This window comes from Eutrigla gurnardus, assembly GCF_963514095.1.
Source record: "Eutrigla gurnardus genome assembly, chromosome: 17".
Classification (NCBI taxonomy): Eukaryota; Metazoa; Chordata; class Actinopteri; order Perciformes; family Triglidae; genus Eutrigla; species Eutrigla gurnardus.
In genome coordinates this window covers 17,674,422-17,695,609 of record NC_139928.1, presented here as the reverse complement: position 1 = coordinate 17,695,609, position 21,188 = coordinate 17,674,422, and the positions used below count along the sequence as shown (strand labels likewise).

Genomic DNA, 21,188 nt, shown 5'->3' with positions numbered 1-21,188 from the left:
AATTGCTTGTGAGAAAGGATTGGTTCCTGTACTTGTCCTGCTAGATCTTAGTGCTACGTTCAACACCATTAACCACGACATCCTAATACGAAGACTGGAAAACGTAATTGGCATCGAAGGAACCGCATTAAGCAGGTTTAACTTCTATTCATACAATCAATCTCCGTTGAGCACGTTAATGAAAAATCCTCCATGCGCACTGACGTTAGTCACGGTGTTCCACAAGGTTCTGTGCTTGGACCAATTATTTTTTTAACTTATATATTCATTGTCACGCAGATGATACTCAATTATATCTATCAATCAAGCCTGAAGAAACTGTTCAGTTAGTTAAAATCCAAGCATGTATTGATGATATAAAAACCTGAATAACCTGCAATCACTGACTATCAGAACACCTGTAATGTGTAACCAGATTCACGGTTCTGCAGTTGATGCCTTTGTGCAGTTTATTTTTGTTAATTTACTGACAGAGTTGCTGTGACAGCTCAATGCTAATGTATTTCAGACCATATTTTCAGGTGTTTGAATTGACGGATGTAATGATTAACTTCAGGGTTCATTGTTAAAGTGAAGAACAACTGCCTTGGTTTGAATTCAGAGTAGCTGGCATCTACTGAGTCAAATGCTAAATTAAATAGATGAATCACACAGCTTGAATTCCCCTTACAGGGTTTCATAATGTATGCCTTCTTTTGCTTCGTACTGCTTGAAAACGGATAATAATTAATAAAAGAATTCGTCCATTTAAACTAAACACGATTTTGTAGGTAGGTGGATCATTCGGGGAACACAGTTTCTATAAGAACTACTTTTCCCATCTCAAAGTTACACCATGTGCATGCGTGTTTTATTACACGTGTAAAAGCATGAGCAAGTGTACATTACCCACACGCACACTCACTGAGTACAAGTGCAAAAGTACACAGCCAGAAGGCTGTTCTCTTTCTATGTGCAGATGAGTAGACTAGAGAGCAATGAGAAAGCACCACAGGGACAGAGAGCTTGTATCTCAACTGTGTGTCACTTTTTATTGGAACAGAAAGAGCAAGGAGGTCAACGGTAAAAAAAAAAAAAAAAAGCAGGAAAGAAACGAGGGCGTGAGGGTTGGTAGTTAAGCAGTGAGGGGTCACTTTGTGCCGGAGGTGAGCGTCTCCAGGTCATGGATGCCCTCCTTGTCAATCACACGGACGGTGAAGGAGGGGAGGTTCAGGATGAAGCGTTTGTTCAACTGGAGGGAAGAGAATACAGACAAGAAATGTTAAGATGGAGGCACGAAAAAGCAGACAAATAAAAAAATAAGCGATGAAAAGTTATGTGGGATTCGGCTGATGGCCGAGAAGCATAGAAATCGTTTTTTGACGCCCGTCAATCACCTGACTCTCTAAGCGGATACGCTTCTCTTTTATCAAATGCATCAATCCACAATGACCGTGAGACTCCACAGGACACAAGTCTATTTTTTAGTTGCTGTGCTTAGTGAAGCGTAATCTCCTCAAACAGCTGTTTAAAAATCACACAAATCTCCTGCTGTTTATATGTAGTTAACTGGGTAAGAGCATCTGTACTGATTGATCAAAGCTGGCAGTGTGTTTATAAGCTCACTGGTTTCACTTTAAAAAGAGATTAAAACAATGATGAGTTCTTCCCGTGGAGCCGACGTGAACAACTATTTCTGTTCCAGTAAATTTCAGCGTGGTGAAGACCGACAGTCATCCCCTCAGCTCCTCGCGGCCAAACTAAGGTCGGATCGAAGGTCAGTGCAGAGAGAACGGGCACCTCGCATTTGATGTGTATTCCCAGTAATAAAAGTACATCCTTTGTGAACCAAATCAGAGTGTATTGTCGAAAGTTCCCGAGGGTACACTGGGGCCGAGCAACATAATAAACAATTAAAAACAACAGAATGAGTGAAACTTCTTTAACTCACTTCCTGGATGCACTTCTTCAACAGCTCCACAGCCTCATCCTGGGTCAGATCTAGAACCAACAAAAAGAACCAGAAGAAACTGAGAAGGCTGAAGGGGGAATGACGGATACATACATTTGGAGGAAAGAGGAAAACAAACTGAAAAATTAAGCGGAGAAACTGGGGACCAAGAAGAATAACAAGTATATTTCTGACAGTTGATTCTAGTTTGTCAGATTTATCGGGAATATTTTCACTACAAGCTGCCATGGAACATTCAAACTACACTAATCATTTGCCATTAGGTGAAATTATTATATTTAGGCCTTGCAGTGCCATAGGTCTGTGTTATGAGCAAAGTGTGAATCATCTCCATGACCTTTCATCATATTCTTTATTTCTCTCTCGTGTCTTTCCCGTCAGCTTCACGGGGCTAAAAAAAAAAAAAAACACACGCAAGAGGGCATTTCTCAGCACTGACCTGGTCTGTAGTGCTGGTCAAGGATGGAGAGAGTGAGGAAGGCTCCGTAGCCGTGGGCAGCGAAGGGGGCCTTGGCCAGAGAAGACAGGTAGTCCATGTAGTAAAGCCCGGGTCCGTCCGTGTCATCGTAGCCCGCCAGCAGCAGGTTCACATGATAGGGAGTCTGGAGACAAAAGGGAGGGAGGGTGAGAGTGGAGGTTTAATAGCAGATCTTTGAGATCGACTAATGAATTCATCACTACTGTTGCAAAGTTGCTCCAGAAATTTTGCAAAAAAAAATTGCCGACCGAGTCTAAAACATGCGTACTTGTACGAAAATGTGAATATTCTGATATGGATACATAAGGAACCCCACTGGGAAGCTACAGAATGATACAAAAACCTTAATAAATAAATACATAAATAATGGACCCGCCCTTTAACGGCTTACTTCTCTCCAATTAGGGCTGCCAATGTTACAATCAGCATATGGACGGCTACAATGACATCACTGACTGTATCGGTTGTGATTATTAGCTAATTATTGACTTTGACGTTCTATCGAAGCAGAAACAGAAAGAGAGAGAGAGAGAGAGAGAGAGAGAGAGAGAGAGAGAGAGAGAGAGAGAAACAGAGAGAGAGAGAGAGAGAGAGAGAGAGAGAGAGAGAGAAACAGAGAGAGAGAGAGAGAGAGCGATCACGGGAGAGGAAGCTGGGAGGGAGAGGAAAGGTGAAAGGGCGTCACAGGACAGAAGAGGTGAGTGTGTGTGTGTGTGTGTGTGAGGGGGAATCAGGGTGTCATCCGCAGTGTGACATCTGCTGGGAGTCAGCACCCCGGTTGTTCCCTCCCTCTTCATCCCTTCTCTACCTCCCTCCCTCCCCCCCGCCTTCACCCTGTGCCCTGGAGTAACGCCAGGGCTCATTAAAAACTTCTAAAGTCGTTTCTCTTGGCTCTTCCTCCCCCTCCCCCCTCTTCTCTTTTTAAATTACATCTTTTACGCTTCCAGCCTCTTCCCCCTTCTCGTCCTCCAAAACACTAATTTTCTCTCTTCGTTGTTGCAAGCTACTGTTCCTTATTTTTAAAAATCCCTTTAAAGCTAGACATTTTTTAGGTGGGGTTGGGGGGGGAGGATTTCAAAACAACTTTTGGCCTAAATTCTTGACGGGGGTAGAAGCAGTGCAGTGTTTTTTTTCGCGACAAACAAATTGCAAGAACAAGAAAACGCAACAAGAAAAATATTATATCGCGCCGGCACCGTCGTGCGGTGAGGCAAACGTGATTCATACGACGCCAGGCGAGTTGTGATCTGCACACCTGCCCTCTCATTTCAATTTATCTCTGAGCCAACCTGCTTATTTCTGTGACTTGTGCGTTAGCGCCGTGTGTGCCACAAGGGCAATGATGATCGTTATGCTCCCTGTGGAGTACGCTTTAGTCTGTGTTAACGATGGCTTTGAACGCACGCACACACACACACGTGAGAAAGTGTGTTTGTGCACAACAGGCGTGAATCTCAGGATGCATATCTTAGTGTGTGTGTGTGTGTGTTTTAACTCCTCCGTGAGCTTGCGAACGCCCCTGTGGCATCACCCCCTCCACACACACACACACACACCTGTCTCGCTGGTTACAATGTAACAATAATATGGACTTGGCATCAAAATAACCTTCCCATGTCACCTCGGAGGGAAGGAGGCACCTTGTTAACCCAGCCACCTGAACTCACACCCATGTTCACATGCAAACAATACACATCATATGTTTCAGCCCTCCCCTGCTGCGTCGTATGCTCTCAGCCAAACAAGGCCACCGTTGTTCCACCAAACAAAAGCTTCACCTGTGCGTCGCTGCCATCGCTTTCAGCAGACACGAACCCGCTCCAACTGTTTTTTGGGGTGTTATTCCCCGATGGAACAGTTTGACATTATGGAAAATACATTTAATTGCATTCTTACCAAGAGTTAGATTTAAAAGAAACTTAGCCGGAGCCAACGGCTGCTTAACTTTTAATTCTGGAAACGGGGAAACTGGTCTATCGGTGTCCGAAGATTAGAAATAGTGGCCAAGAGATGATCTGGAACACAAACCCCCTGTAAAACCGCAACATGTAGCTTTTTAAATGGATTAAACCAATCAAGTACGACAATCATTTTCACTATGAGAAAACTGTGAAGAATGTCATAACATTTTTTTACACCTCAAAGAGTGATATTAAATGTCTTATTTTGTACGAAAATCTGTCCAAAACACAAGTATTCAATGTACTATTATTTTAAGAGTAAAAAAAACCCAATAAATTCTCATATTTAAGAATCTGTCGCCATCAATCAGATTAATAATCAAAACAATTGCTGATTAATTTCCGGCCAAACGATTAAATCGGTGGTGGTAGGCAGGTTTCATTAATGCACAGAGCCAGGCTAGCAGTTTCCCCCTGATTCCAGTGTTTGTGCTAAGCTAAGTGGCTTTTAGCTGTGGCTTCATATTTAGTCTGACAGACATGAGTGGCATCACTCTTTTCATTTCTCTACAAGAAAATTAAAAAGTATAACCTTTAAGGCAGAGATTTGGAGGGAAAACAGCTTTAGTTGTGATATAAATTAAGGTCGGGCTGCTAAAAATCATCCCAAACTCTCTTCGTGCACGTTCCAACACTCCCCCCTTCCTTCCTCCCTCTCTCCTCTCCCCCTTTTTTTTTGCACCCCTGCCCCGGGGCATGTTCTCTTTATTGGCATTTCTCCTCAATCTGCTGTATTAATTGTTCATCTGTGCAGGAGCAGGGGAGCCGCGTGCAATATGGCGCCAGTAATTATTTGTACCCATTGTGTGCCCGTGCTACAAAATATTTTACAAACCCATATGGGGCCAGCTGTATATCACCACCGCACAGAGGCTAACTGTTGCTGCAACCTTATCGAAAACTAAAAAACAAACAGCTCCAACTTAACACAGACATAAACGTGACTTCTCCAGCACACTGCAGAGCAAACATCTACATATATCCAACAACTGATGACTGGAAGGCTTTTACGCTTCCACATAATCTCCAAAACAAAATCAAATATGATATTTATAAACCATCTGCCTCCCCTGAGTTGTGCTGTATCTATTTAACCTCGCGTCTCCTGCACCTAACTACACCTGTCACTTCGATGCCAACTTAACCTGTATTTGTATTCCACGCATTTGTTTTTTTGCAAATATTACAGACGAGAAGCTAAAACAAACAGAGGCAGAGCAGATGCTGAGTTTCTATGTCCCTAAAACTTTGCAGTTGTTGTTTTGCTCTGTGGTGAATTTCATGCGTATCATTACTGATATGCGTGCAGCAGAGTCGAGGCCTCAGGTGATTATGCTTTCCCCCCCTTCTTTGTCTCCTCTCTAAAGCTTGAGTGAATGCACTACTCCAGAGGTTAGCGCAGTTGTTTTTTCTGGACAGCGAGTCCAGTGAGCACATGGTCGTATGTGAACGGACGGGGGTTTCGCTCACTCCGAGCCGATGCGCTCTGCTGACTTTAGCTAACTACACCTCCCGGAGGTCTGCAGCCACCGGGGGTACGACGTCTATCAGACTAAAGGACTCATCTGAAATTTATCCTGCAGGAATAAGGCCAGCAGAATTAACAATATACCACTGATTGATTTATCAGCCAGTGGTTTTTAACCTCAGGCCTTCAACCAGGGTCTGGATGATTTTTTGGGGGGCGGGGATTGGTCATAAGACGATTTAAGGATGGTACCAAATCAAAGATTTGACATACAAAAGCAGATCATTATCTTTCCTTTCTGTCTGTCTGGGCTACACTTGAATCTGCTGTGATTTAATCAGATTAATTAAAATACATTCTAACATATGCATGCGGTTCCCCAGACAACAACTGAGCATAGTCTTGGACTAGAGGCCTTTATCATCTTCCTACATCTATAAACAATAAATGGAGATTTAGTCATCTAAATTTTAAATTTTAAAGCATTCGGCATATATACATACATACGGGTACACACATTAAACGTGACCTGCATGTAACCCGTCCAAGGCATCAGGAGCAGTGAGTTGCTGTAAAGCGCCCGAGGAGCAACTTGGGGGTTCAGTATCTCACTCAAGGACACCTCGACATGCGGACAGTGAGAGCCGGGGATCGAACCGCCTACCTTGAGGTTGAAGGACGACCCGTTCACCTCTGTTTCACCAGATTAAATGGTTTCATCTGTTTATACTTGGTATATGCTGTTGGAAATGTTTTGCTTCCAAGAGCTGTGAAACCTAACAACTTCACAATCGCTTATCTGTTATCATTTTTTTTTTCTTTCTTTGTTGTCATAGCATACTGCGTTACTAAAATATCTGATTTAATTTTATGTGAAAAGGCAGTAGAAGTGTTCAGTAAAATACGTGCAAGTCGTGTAGAGATTAAAGGATTAGTCTTTACAATTTATAGCTATTAATTCACAATTTTTTGAAGCCATATTTTGAAATGTGAGGACCTCATGCTGTTAATTTAATATTTCTGGCGTATGAGATGGGTTCAAACACAACAAAAACTTTTTAAAAGTTGCCTTGGGCTTTGTGAAATTTTAATGGCCATGTTAAAAAACGATTCGTCTATTAATGTACATTCGAATGTAGATTGATCAATAATGAACCAGTTGTGATAAATCAATTGTACTAATTGATTGAGTAAGGCTCACACTTTGAGACAATTCAAAGAGATCATTATCAGCCCAAATAAAGACACAAAAACATGTCAGGTTCGATCTCCTGTGTTTGTGAAAGAAACGTTACTTCTACTTGATATTAAACGATTCAAGACTTTCAAACGGACAACACGCATTACATATTCTACATACTCAAGATGTTCTAGGGGAGGGTAGCATTAAAAAAAAAAAAAAACCTGTTTATACAACATAATTTGCAAATGTCCATGTACTCTGGAGGTTGATGAATGTGAGAAGAGCATAGCTGGAGGAAGGTGTGGGATGCAGAGGAGAAAACTGCTATTGCTTCAGTTTCTGAGCACTCCTGAGAACGCACCATTAGTAAATCCTGCACTCATAAAACCAAATTCATCACCGTGAGGCACGAAAAATAACGATACACTCCCAGCTTATGGCAAGACATGAATATAAATGTTATCCTCCGCAACATGCACAACCTTGACAGAATAAAAACGATCCCGCTCCTATAGGTCCCTCCTGTGTGTCTGGTATCTATGTGCTGTGTTGTTGACTCCTACTCGTTCTCACACTCTGGTGTGTTGTCTACTGGGCCTGGTTGTTTCCCCCTGGGACCGCCACACCTCCTCCTCCTCCTCCTCCTGCTCTAGCCCTATCCCCCGTTCGATGTGTCCCACATTCCCTTCTCTGCCACACTAATTGTTTTTTGTAATTATTTTCACCCTTCTGCTATTGTGACAGGCAGCGGCTGCACTACTCTTAACAAATTAGTGCAAGGGACACGCGGCGCGGATCCAAGAAGCAGAAGTGCGTTCCTACGTGTAAAACCACGTATGCCACCAAGGTCAACAATCAATTAGTCCGTTGGTTGTTTAGTTAGTCAAGAGAAAATTAGCAGGAAACTATTTTGAAGTTATATTTAAGCAATGATGTTAAACACGATCTGTTTTAAGCTTCTCAAATGTGAGGATTTACTCCTTTTTCAGTCCTATGTGACAAACTGAATGTCTTTGGAAGTTACCTTGGATGGTGGGAAATTATGATAAGCAACTGTTTCACCGTTTTCTCAACCAAACACTTGATTAATACAGAAAAATATTGTCAGATGATAATAAAAATAGTTGCTCTCTGTATCCTTAATGCTTTTAAAAGCACACAATGGCATGTGCTTATTCTGCAGATGCTCAGATTTGGGGGTGGCGGGGCAGAGAGTCTGCATGACGTGTATTATTAGGGCTTGGTACCAAACTTAATTACTTTTTGAGAATGGAGTTCTGAAAAGTGTCAAGCATCTGAAGTTGGTCAGATTCCTACATGCGTTTACTTACACTTTGATCAGATATTTCCTGTTTTAAATCAGCTGTTTGGCAATTTTGTTCAAGTCAAAACTTTTGTTTAGGCTGTATAAATAAAAATTGACTTTGCCCCTAAACTAAGTTACCAAACTGACACACAATGATTGCTACATATTGAATATGTTCCAAACGCTCTGTCTTGCATTTGAGTGTAAGTGAAACTTCGCTGACCTTTAAAAACTAGAGTAAGCACAGTTTAATAAAAAAAAATACCTTAACAAGAACTTAATTCAGAGAGTAAGTCACCATGCTTGTTTTACAGTTTATATGCACATAAATCAAGTTCTTGCTTGTGTGCCTTCCACTGTACTGCCTGCTAGAAAAGTCTATTTTGCTTCTGCGGGGCTCTCGGGTCTCTGCAAGGCCTTAAGGACACACAGAATAATTTCAAAAAGCACTGCGCTTTTCAAGACGTGTTTGGCATAAATAAACAAGCCAGCTCGCAAACATGCAGACAAATAAATTAGCTGGTTGTAAAGCCGTGCTTGCGTTAAGGAATGAGGGAATATTCTCCACCTTTACACGCTTTTTTTGGGGCCAGATTTCGCTATTGAAGTGTTGAAGGTCAAACCTGTGGTATTTTGACAAGATACCCAGAGCAACCGTGCAGTCGGGGTGGGAGATGGTGCCGCAGGCTCAGGTGTTGTGACAAATTCTCAAAGGGGGGGAAACCTCCGTCACCACTCACAACAAGCTGACAAATGTAGTCGGCTCTGTCAAAATGCATCTGCTGGTTCAGTTCAGATGGCTCAAGCTGATAAGCACACAAACATCGGTGTAACTGCAACTGGGAGTTAATTCCCACTAGAACATCTACATCACAGCAGTGTCACGTCATCAAGACGAGCGAAGCCTCTATTGTGCTTTACTTCTCTGTTTATGCCAAATAACATTATTTGTATTATAAATATATATAAAATAGTAATAATGTCAAGCAAAAATTAAAACATTTCTGATGTGGATGAGTAAACCTACCACATATGGTTACCGTCCCCACCATTTAAAGCGAGTATTACTTTAATTTATAGGAATTAATTGGTGATTCTATCACTCTTTCCCTATAGCTAAATGAGATTGTTAATGCTAACAGAGGAATGTAATTAAGTTAAAATACAAATTAATATTTAAAGGCACGTCCACTCATTACGCCGCAATGCCTAATTCAGAGGATGACCACTGTCACAGGGGATTCATTCGCTACCGTTTTGTGGAAATATACGAATATACAGGTGTTTCAAGTCTCTTCAGTGGTTTTAAGGGTTTGTTTAAACATGCAGGGAAAACAAATGGACACTAGAAGCATTAAAGCAGGCGTAAGAATATGTGGCAACACAAAATGCAGCAGATGGGGCAAGTTGAAATTACATTTGTGGCTTCCGTTGATAACAATGTGTAGTCTTATATTCAAGAGAATTTTACAATTTCACACATCCGCTAGTTTTAGTTAAAGTCGAGCTGAAACGACATTTCAGGAGTATCTAGGATAGGCAAGCGGGACATTACGTTGGGAGGAATGTGATTTGATGGTTGAAAGGATTAGCTCATGACCGCCTCTAGCTCTGTGCAGAGCTGAAGTTACAGATTGGCTTATGCATGGATGTCATAATATAGCTTGGTATTAGCTGATGTAAGCATGCATCATATTTTTTTTTTAAGGAAGAAAAAAATATTGGATTTTGATATAATGTTTCTTGGCACATATTCTTCAACAGGTGAACAATATGACCGGGGATGTGGTCTAAAAGGGTTAAAAAGTGCATTTTTCATTTCAGCTCGACTTTAAGATGAATTAAATTTGGCTAAGTTTACATGTTTCATCAGAATAGTGCTCTCCCTCTATTTAACAGCTATTTTGGCAAGTGGGAATTCTGAGCTACTCGTTCTCACTTCTTAATTACAATGCTTTAATTCTAAACCGTTCACTAAAACAGTCCAAATCTTTCCAGGGCAGGAGGAAACATTTCACTGCTTTATGGGAAACTGATGGCTGTTTAACAGGCCGAAGGTAAAAACAAAAACATATTTAGTCCAATGCCGAGAGAAAAGATTATTTAAAACAAATAGGAAAAAAAAGTGGACATATTTTTAAAGGAAGTGTGAAATAACAAAAGTTAAAATAAGATAATATTAGTGTAGGGTCCCCAAAGCAAGAAAGCCAAATACAGTTTGTGTGAACACAAACAACTGGAGGGTTTTAAGTTTGCTGGCATGGAACACTGGTCCATTCTGTTATAGACTGTGTTGATTGTGATGTAAAAGAATTTGTGTGTTATTATAGTTACCCTGCTTCGAAGGTAGTCTGCGAGATTCTTTCGTGTGAAGTTTGCTGCTGCTGAAGGACTGAGTTCATAACCTAAAAAAAAGAAAGATATAAGTGTGTGCATCTTCATATTATACAGTTTGCCTTACAATAAGACATCATTGTCAATAAGTGCACATTTTGGAATTGAACTGGATCGTCGATCATCCTAAAAAGATCCTTACCGTTCCTCATCTTGTAGAGCTGAACGTTTTTCTGGATGTACTCTGCAAACTGCGCTGTGTCACCAGCTTCTCCAACACACAGCAGCAAGATCTTCTCACTCAGTTTGAACATCTTGTCGTAGTCTGAAAAAACAAGGAAGAACTTTTCGTCATTGTGTGCGTAAATTACGTCAGTGACCATTCCCTGACTGTCACGGCTAGCGACGTTAAATCAGTAATCTCTTTCACTTTCACTCCCAGGAGTCTGTTTAGCCAGCTCATGCTAACCTTGCTAACTTTAGTTTTATTTTATAAAACAGACAATTTAGCTAACTCAGAGCAGAACGTGAACGTTATTCCGCACACACACTTTTGTCAATAGTTAGTAAAGTAACCAAACGTTGAAAAACTGGATGAATCAGCGACTTTAATTTAAAGCTAACATGTAGCTGACATTACCGTTAGCTTTGCTAGCCCTAGTGACATTACGAATATGAGGGTACATTGTGATACTATGCACGTTACACATCAATACACCACAATGACAGACACTATTTAAGCACTATTTATAAGTAACACGTTGGGTTTGACGAACCATAACTATAAAAAGCAGGTGTTGTTAGCACGTTTAGCTAACCCAACCGGCTCAGTGGCTAAAGCTAAGCTAACGCGTTGTCATACCGTGTTTCATCTGAATGATGCTGTTGGCTGCGACATTATCAGCGGCGACGAGGACGAAGTCGGGTCCCTGTATCCCAATTAAATATTCCATGCTGTATGACTGATATGAGCCGAGATATTTCTACGAAAATCGGAGATAGCACACGTCTCTTGGAGCCGGGCTGTGCAGATTACACAGCAAAAGTTTGCGATAGACGGGCGCAGAGTGTTGTCGTCATCGGGGAAAACGGCGTGTCGTCATGTCTACGAGACATGGGCGGGCAATTTGAGATTTGAACGGGCTGCTGTTGTCACCCGTGTGGCGCTACTACGCGACACATTGTCCAATAAATCCCAGGATATTCGGTTATTTTAACGGGGAAAATGATCGGTATTAACGAAGAGACGCCGCAAAACAAGATGTCGGACTTCAGTAATCTCAACGGCTCACAGAGAAGACGGTCGCCGCGGTGGGCTTCTCCTCTGGCTAATGTTAAAACTGACAACAAAATGGCGCTGCCCTCGGTTGGTGTTAAACGCTCCATCACTGTGAGGAAAATAGCACCCAGGAAAACGGTCGCGCCCACGGAGCACAACAAGGAGAACACGCCGAAAAGGTCGGCGTCAGTGGGCGGCCAGCAGAAGAACCCGAAGATCTCCACCCCGGGTCCTGTCCCGGGCCGTAGGGGCTCCTCCTCGGCCAAGAAGAAGAAGAAGGAGGCCGCTGTGCTCTCACCGATCCTCCCCTCCACACCACCGGCCCCTTCTCAGCCCCAGCAGCCGCCAGTGGACCCGGAGGACGCGGTGTGGTCGAATAAAGTCCGCCGCTCCTACAGCAGGCTCAGCGAGAAGTCCTTCAACAGCCCCGACTCCCGGGAGAACATGTTCGGCTTCGGGCAGCTGAAAACCCCCGAGGTGACCCGCAGAGTCGAGCGATCCAAGACGGGTCTGGAGGTCTCTTCGTTGTGTGCTCTGAACTCATTCACGTCGCTGCTCGAGGCGGAAGACCTGAGAAGTGGTTCGGCTTTCCCCGCGCAGGACCCACACATCCCCGGGGTGACCGTGGTGAAGGAGAAGAGGACCAGGAGGAAGAAGGTCCAGCAGATCGGCAGCACGGAGCTGGACGCCCTGGCTGCCCAGATGAACGCGGAGTTTGAGGAGGCAGAAGACTTTCAGTTGTTTGTGGAGTAAATAATGTGACAGAAAGACTCTTTGACAGCGTGTTAAGTTTTGTTCTTACATGCTGGACACTCATCTGCGTGCTTCATACACGTTTTTTGTATATTTCCTGCTCTAGATTTTGTACATTTTTTATTTTTGGCTCTTAATGTTGTTGTTTAGGACATTAGTTTGTGCTCCAATGATCAGTACATAATGACAAGTTGCCTATATAACCAGAAGCATGTTCTTTGTTTTGGTTATTATGGAAACATACAGGTTTTGTTTACTGTGATTACATATATTTGTCAGGTTAAAAAGTCCAACTTGGAAAACCAAAGTGTATTTTGTAAGTTTTTAAATTGACTTTTCAGTCCCAAACTGGTTCAGTGGGTACATTATGCATAGAAAGGGGAATATTTTAACAGTTTAATATGGATCGTTCTCACAAGCGGAAGCTGTTGTTTGTACATTTTGAAACATTATTTGCAGTAGTATGATCTGAGAGTTACAAAGGAACATTTTCTATAAGTCAGGAGAAACAATGAGTAGACTGAATTGGTGTGTATGTCTATTTGGATCACTGGAAAGTCACAGAAACACCACAATTCAGAGGTCTTTAATAATGTTTGGCATCCACATTTAATTGGCATATCATTTCAGTATAAAATGTCACCTGTCATTGTTCTTGGACCATTATTTTTTTGGTACATCTCTGCTGTATTAAACATAAAAACAACCTTGTTTTTGCATGTAAATATGAATAAATATTCAACCAATAATTGCCTGAAGACAGATGGTCATTCAGTCACAATCCTGTCTACTTTGCAGGAAAAAAAGTATATTTTGAGATTTTATCAATATTTTCAGTGATAGTTTTAGTCCAAACAAAGTTTTCCACGCACCCTTTGTAATAATGTTTTTTTTTAAATTATTATTAGATAAAATCCTCTAAATCTGACCTCAATACCAATCATTGTAATATTTAAGCAAAAATCTCGTAATAACCGAGCTGAAGCCATGACACACAACAGTTAACGCCATGAAACAATCTGCTCATATAATCATCCAAACCTATTCTGGGCTGTAAAACGGGACTGCTGGATGTGATCAGCTGAGATCTGGTTTCATGTGAACCTGCACGGGGACCCAACATGGTGCGAGCCAAGCGTGCTGACTAACAACACATCCTCATACACCGGTCTCCAGTGATTGTGACGAGGCAGGCTGAAGGAGTGAGCAAGGCGATCTGTCTGGGTTTAATGAGAGTGGTGGACAGGTAAAACGCTTTCCTCTAGAGTCTCTTAAAGGTGTAAGTGGATGTGTTGCATAATTTGTACTAACGAGGAGGAGAGGGGGATGGGGGGGTTCTAACGAATACAGTCATCATCGCAGCCTTTTTGAGGCTTTTATCTGATTTCTAGTCTTTCTTAATGTTAAATTGTCATCCAAACAGTATTGATTTAGTCTATTTTTGCATTTCTTTAACTGAGTATTGAACCTCAAACCTTTGGGAGGGTTCTCACCAAAATATGTCTATACCTCTGCTGCTTTGGTTTTATTGTAAAAGTAGCAAATGCTAGGATTTTCCCATTCTGTATTCTCTAATATAAGGTTGCCACTGTTTAAATTTACCCTGGAAAAAGTTATTGTTTGCCTTCTTTTTTAAATTTAAGTAAGTTAAAAAAAAAGTTCTGATATCTGTAATACAACTGTAAAAAACAGAGCTCTGCTGGCAACAGAATTGATCTTCCATCTCCAACCAATAGATTAAATTTGGGGATTTTCACAGCTGTCTGGTGTCAAGTTAGTCGTCGTGTTATTAGTATATAATACTTTCTGTTTTAACAGCAGAGAGAGCTGCTACAGCTGTCACTGCGATTTAACTTTCGGAGGAATAAATAAACCGAATATCTTTATTTAAATTCTTAAAAAAGAAGTCATCCACGGTCGGTGCAGAGGATGCTGACAGGTATGTATCTTCACCTGTTATATCAACCGTGGAGACAAAAAAGCATCTCTGAATAAACGATGAAGTCGGTTATTTACATCTGCCGAGTGCACGTACACAGGGCTGATAGTATTTGCGAGGCAGAGAGACATAGAGGGATAATGAATGTGTAGCAGCGAGCGAGTAAATCCACAATTTGCTCACGCATCTCGGGGTGTGCAGAGCCGCTCTGTTTGCTTCCTCAGGTGCCATTTCATGTTCATTTGGCATTTCAGCTCCCTGGGAGAGGAGACATCTTTTAACCTTTTCTCTTTTTTTTTTATTTTAGCAGAGCACAACACATGGTGCCTTACCTTTTTGTATATTTTTAACAAGGTATTCATGTCTTCTTGTCACTATGACTGGAAGTTGCAAACAGAGAGGAGGAGTGTTTTTTTTTTTTTGAGCTGCCAGAAACAGTTATTGATTTACAATGCTGCTGCTGCTTCTGCTTTTGAGTCTGTTCATGCTGATTTTTTAAGGGAGTTTGGATATTTTACACTCATATTCATGTGGTTTGTGTTTTTTTTCCTTCTCTCCCTCTCTCTCTCCCCACATTTCACTCACGGCAGTTGTCGCTGGTTCAGCTTGACTGCTTCGTTAGGGCTCATCATTTGCATTCAGATTAATTATCTAATTACCGACAAATGTCCGGCGGCCACCCCACACTCCGGCTCGTCAGCTCTCAGCCTGTAATTATTTTAATCATTTACTTTCATCTGGAGCGTTCTTGCCATTCTCCTGTGTTTAGAGGCCATTCTTAATTACCCTGCCAAGACACTCTTTTCATGAGAGGGAGGGAGGAGAGAGGGGTTGGTTGGAGGGAGAAGGGAGCAATTGGGTGAGGGAACGTGTGTGTGTGTGTGTGTGTGTGTGTGTGTGTGTGTGTGTGTGTGTGTGTGTGTGAGAGAGAGAGAGAGAGACCAATGGGGACACGATCCAGAGGCTTTGACAGCACAGAGGAAGCTCCCTGCTCTGCTGGATGCTCTTTCCTCTCCTTTTTTTCCCTCTCCCTCTCTCTTTCTCTTTCTCTTTCTCACTCTCTGCATATACTACCCCCCCTCTCACCCCCCTACCTCCCCCCTCTCCACCCCCCCCACCCCCCAAACCAACTTCCTCATCTCTCCTCTCACCCCCTCCTCCACGCCCCGCTTCCCCCACGTTATACTTCCTCCCTTTTTTCCCTTTATCGCAAGCACACACAGGAATCGCCCGTGGGCTTCAGTGCTCTGACTGCTAATACACTGACACACACTTACACACTGACACACACACTTACACACACACTTACACACACACACACACACACACACACACACACACACACACACACACACACACACACACACACACACACACACACACACAGAGAAACAGGCAGACAAGAGAGAGAGTCATGCGCCCTGTTTGTGGCACTCATCAGGATGCACACATCTTTCCACTATCTGCCTGGAAAATCTATAGCGCTCTCAGCTCGTCTGTCTGCCTCCCGTCTCTTGTCTTCTGTCTCCCAGCATCCCTCCATCCGTCCGTCAGACCTGCGTGGCTGCACATCTGTCTGTCCGCCCGCCTGTCTGTCTCTCCGCGGCTCCGGATCCTCTTCCCCTTAACCCCCGTGTATTTGGACAGGCCTGGCGTCAGGCCTGCCGCTCCCTGTCCTCCATGACGGACGACGGGTCATCTTTCTCTCCCCCCACGTGTGACCGCCTCATAATGATGCTCTCACTCACCCCTTAAGCCACTCACCCTCCTCTCTCTCTCTCCCTCTCTCTCTCTCTTCCTCTCTCTCCCCTGACTGCTCTTGTTAAGAAAAGCGAGAGAGGGAGCGAGGGAGAGAGAGAGAGAGAGCTCTGTAATTGGGCTCTTGAATATTAAAGTCACTGGGGATGAAAGTTTAATGAAAAGATGATTATCTACCAGTTTATCACACCACTGTTTCATATTTCATTTTCATATCCTCGTTCGCCGGCTGCATTGTCCGTTCTGGCAGCTGTGAATAAGGAGTCCGGGAGATGCTGAGCTTTAAAAAGGAGATGTGAGGAGGAGACACGTTATGGTCATGATGCTTTAAGGAGACGTGGGTTTGGTCGACTCTTAGACTCTCTACTGTATGAGTTTCGGCTGGTGCATGTTGGGAAATACGAATGATACAAATCAAGACATTTAAACAAGATGCCAAAGGGACATTATGTCAACACTTTGGACCAAACATGTTTCTATTTCTTGTTTGATTTTAAGGTTGATTTGGTCACATTAGTCACTCAGAGGAACGGTGTTCACGGACATTATCCCACGAGGCCACTCTTGTTGCTGGGTGAATTGTCCATTTTGGCAGCTGTGGAGTTGATCAACGTTGAAAAAACCCTGAACAAGGAGAGAAATGTTAAGGCTGTGAAACAAAGAAGATACTTTTGTCAACATTTGGGGCCAAACTGAGTTTTTAATCGCTTCTTTATGACCAAAGATTTTCCATATATTCCATTTTTTTGTAAAAAGCAATGTTGCTCCGAAATCCATCGTCTCATAAATTGTTCCTACAGTAGCTTTGTTGTGCTACGACCAAGAATATCTTTAGTTTCTCACCTTTATATGTTGATTTACTCACATTTACCATGAATCTTTTCTGCTTAGAGCAATGATCGTTGTCATGATGCTACATACCTGTTTGAGTTTTAATCCATGTGTTGGAAAAGGGTTTAAAGGTTTAAATAGTGTTTGAAAGCATTATGAATTAATCAAAACTGCATGCTAAAAGTAGTCACATTTAATTGTCCAAATTCACAAAACCTAAATCAATCATAAAAAAAAATAAACAGAATGACCTCACCATTATTTGTATTTTTTTGTGTGGAATAAATCTAATCTTTTGTTGCCTTCTTTGCATAAAAAAAACATAAAGAAGCTCAATTTCTCTGTTTAGACATTAATTAAGAGATGAATTCAGTGCCAATACTTTGGCTTAAAGCATCAGATGGTGACTTAACTCACCGATTTCATCCCATTCTGTCAGCTCCACAAACACCCTGAAGAGTGTTTAAAAAAAAAAAAAGCACAAGGACACTCTTTCCTTTATTTAATCGTTGGGGATAAACAGACGGCTGTTTGTTATTCATTCTCATTATTCATAATGGTGGCAACATTAATCCTTTTTTGAGAGAAGATGGTGTGAAAAAGCCGCGTCGTGCTGCACTTTTGCCAAACCCCAGTGGAATAACGGGGGAGCGCGGAGTTTTTGAGGGGGATTATGTTGCGGACCCACACGTCGCCTTAGGCCACAGTTTGGAAAAAGGGGACACAGTTTGGACGACAGAGATTAGAGACCAAGGTACGGTGCAAAGAGGCCATTTCCAGGCAAAGACTCAGCCGGGTCATCACCGTGCATCTCCTATAGATAACTCTGCTACACATTTTCATTCCCAATGCATGAAAATTAAGATAAGAGGTGATTCTTCCATAAGAGGAACGACAAAAGCGTAGATAATTGGCAATTCTTCGTGTTATTTGATTAATTTGTGGCATAGTTGCGGAGATAAATTCATGAGTTGCATTATTAAACAGCTTCAGCTTCACTTAAGGCCGCCATATGTTGATGTGAGCGCTTCAAAAACCTGAAATCCAATAACCTGTATGAAAGACGCCTCTGGGGACCGTAGTGAGACGGAGTTAAAGAGTGTGTTAACCCTGCCTTATGAGTTACTTGGCATTCACTCGGCCCCATAAAAACCTAAAAAAAAAAAAAAAATCCTCGCTGCTTATCAGTTTAATCCGGGATTTCACGGTGCCGAGGCGGTGTCGACCCGGCCCCGCTTGTCGCTTTTGTGGACAGGGTGTCACCGTTTAGTCCTATCTACTCGGCTTGAGAGGTGGGAGGGTTGGGGGGGGGGGGGGGGGGGGGGACCAGCTCCATCTCCATGTGTCGGTCTGGGTGGGGGGGGGGGGAGCGGGGGTGGGGCAGGGGAGAGAAAAGAAAAAGAGCAAGTTAAATGGAAGTGACAATCTGCAAACATTCCTGCCGGCAGCTGCGGTAGCATTCTCCATAGTTATAGCACCACCCTCTGCATGGTCACCGAGGCCCCCCCCCCATCCCACCCCGCGACCCCCCATGCCTGGCACACGCACCTGCCGCTCCCAGCCGCGCTTTCACCGACAGCCAGATAATCTATGGGCGGGTCCGGGGGCCGGGGCTCCCCTCAATGTGCTCTTGAGAAAACCCCTTATGCGTGAAAAAGCCCCCTTTCTCCGTCTTTTGTCCAACACGGTTTTATGGGACAACATTGGGCATTATGAGGTCTGGGGAATTCTTCACGGGACTCTATAGAAGGGTATAATCCTTTCAGGCACGGCACAAATAAAAAAGTTTTAACCTGCTGTTTTCATATTTATTAGCTGGTTAAAGCAGACGAGGCAGCTGAACCATCAGCACACACACGCACACACACACACACACACACACACACACACACACACACACACACACACACACACACACACACACACACACACTGGAGTCCTGGAATCAAACAGTGACTGGATGCTGCGTTGAAAGGGGCCCCCTATAATGGACCTGATTGCTTTGAATGAAGAGAGTCAAGTGTGTGACTGACACCGAGGTCAGCGAGGCCTTCAGAGCGGCGCTTCTCTGTTTCAGTCAACAGGTTGTTACAACACATTATTAGATGTTATGGTTGGTAGAAATTTCACCATTTTCAATGAGGATTTGACCCGTTTTTGTCCCCTTTTTTGTGTCAATTAAAGTTTTGACCGTGTTAAGTGCTCAGTTTTTAAATTTCAACCAATTGAGAGCACGAGAACAATTCCATTTTCTTTGACTGTACGTTATTTAAATTCAATAAGTGGACTCTACAGGGACGATGAACTGATACAAAATAATAATTAAACGGTTACATTTCCCTTCAGTGTAATTCATATGGGAACCGTCTCCTTTCTCTTTGAATTATGCTCAACACATTTTTTTTTCTGGTCTCTCAAGATCAAACTGTCTTTTTGGGGAGAGTTTTAGCCACAATACCAACTTTATTATTATTATTATCGTATTCAAACGAACACAGAAGCAACATTTACCAAAAATCACATCATTAAAGAAAATACTATTTATATGCATTAAAACACCAGCATGTCCAGCAATAAAATGCCTGCCCTTTTTAAATCAATTTAATTAACTAGTGTGAGTTTTATTTGTTTTTTGACATTAATAAAAAAAGACAAAACATTAAGCAGACCATCATAAACACACAATTTTCATTTTCGCTCAAAGATTAAAATGCCTTTAACCTTAAATTGGCTTTTAATTAAATGGGAGTGACTGATGTCAGGCGGTTATAGTTCATTTAAAGAAAGTTTGTTGATTTTAAATGCACTACAGCCTTTTTTTCAGAAACATTTTTGACATTATATTAAATTTTGATCATTTTCAGCTGTCGTCTATCTATCTATCTATCTATCTATCTATCTATCTATCTATCTATCTATCTATCTATCTATCTATCTATCTATCTATCTATCTATCTATCTATCTATCTATCTATCTATCTATCTATCTATCTATCTATCTATCTATCTATCTATTTGTTGTGTTGTTTCTCCTCTGACGACAGGTCTTTCTATCCAGTTCATCATACACAGGCCTCGGGGCCGCAGCCTCCCCCCTCCTCCCCCCTCCTCCCCCCTCCATCCCCTCCCCGCTGCCTTCATCCCTCCCTACTCCTCTACCTCCCCTCTCCCCTCCCCACCGCCGACCCCCTTTCTGTCAAAGCTGATTGTTTCCACGCCAGCAGAGTGCTGCGGGCGAACACACTGTCACACTACATCAGGCAGAGGCAAGACGGGGGAGAGGGAGAGCATGATAGGGTATATATGTATATCTGTGCTCAAAAAGCTGCGCACAACAGCCAGAGCCGGGGCTTTCAGCAGGGTGTCCCGAACTTTTTCATGTCAAGGGCATCCAAACACAAGACCGCAGACCTCCGAATGTGTCCCGAGGAGTCTGAGTCTGAAGAGGACAGGAGGATGAAACCGTGAATCTGACAGCGGGAGGAATTAAAGCTTTACACAGACGCGATTGTGCCAAAAAGCAAAGATTGCAGGGCGGAGATGGGGTGAATTCAGGCAAAGGGCGTTTAGTTGGGCTGATAATGAAGGTAGAAATGAGGAGACACGTTAACCTGATGGGTTATAGTTATTATACATATATTATTCTTGGTTTTATTCATCCAAACTGGGTCAAAACCAGCCAGTTATTTTGTTGTTCAACATTAAAGCTGTCAATGTTAGTCGTTTAAAAGGAAGTAATCACATTAACTTCTATATTATATTAACAATCAGTGCTCACCTGGTGAAATGTAAGTTCAAAACACACTGTTTTTCGGGTAAATGTTGTTTTTTAGTCAGCTATATTTCAAATTCTCAACAACAACCCAAAGTTTCCAAATATATCAAATATAACACGCTGAAAGTTTCCTCTCAGAGTCGACGTTATGGCTTCAGTGAAGAGCTGGAAC

At 42.5% G+C, this 21,188-nt stretch overlaps 3 protein-coding genes across 4 annotated transcripts in view; 2 read left to right on the top strand and 1 right to left on the bottom strand.

The window, feature by feature from the left end:
• The window catches only part of meaf6 (MYST/Esa1-associated factor 6), an 88,409-nt gene extending 83,085 nt beyond the window's left edge, over positions 1-5,324 (top strand). For both annotated transcript variants that reach the window (XM_084032678.1, XM_084032676.1), the window contains one exon: positions 5,307-5,324. In XM_084032678.1, coding sequence (XP_083888804.1) covers positions 5,307-5,317 — 11 coding nt within the window. In that variant the 3' untranslated portion in view covers positions 5,318-5,324. The remainder of the gene's footprint in view (positions 1-5,306) is intronic.
• psmb2 (proteasome 20S subunit beta 2) lies at positions 1,006-11,741 on the bottom strand. Its single transcript, XM_084032680.1, has 6 exons — positions 11,544-11,741; positions 10,884-11,006; positions 10,682-10,752; positions 2,391-2,553; positions 1,931-1,980; positions 1,006-1,231 (listed from the first exon to the last, which is right to left on the bottom strand). Exons 1-6 carry the CDS (start codon positions 11,632-11,634, stop codon positions 1,130-1,132), a joined length of 600 nt encoding a protein of 199 aa, XP_083888806.1. The 5' UTR covers positions 11,635-11,741; the 3' UTR covers positions 1,006-1,129.
• Positions 11,742-11,803: 62 nt separating this feature from the next.
• cdca5 (cell division cycle associated 5) lies at positions 11,804-14,018 on the top strand. Its single transcript, XM_084032673.1, has one exon. The coding sequence runs from the start codon at positions 11,907-11,909 to the stop codon at positions 12,711-12,713; it is 807 nt and encodes a 268-aa protein (XP_083888799.1). The 5' UTR covers positions 11,804-11,906; the 3' UTR covers positions 12,714-14,018.
• Positions 14,019-21,188: the final 7,170 nt, after the last annotated feature.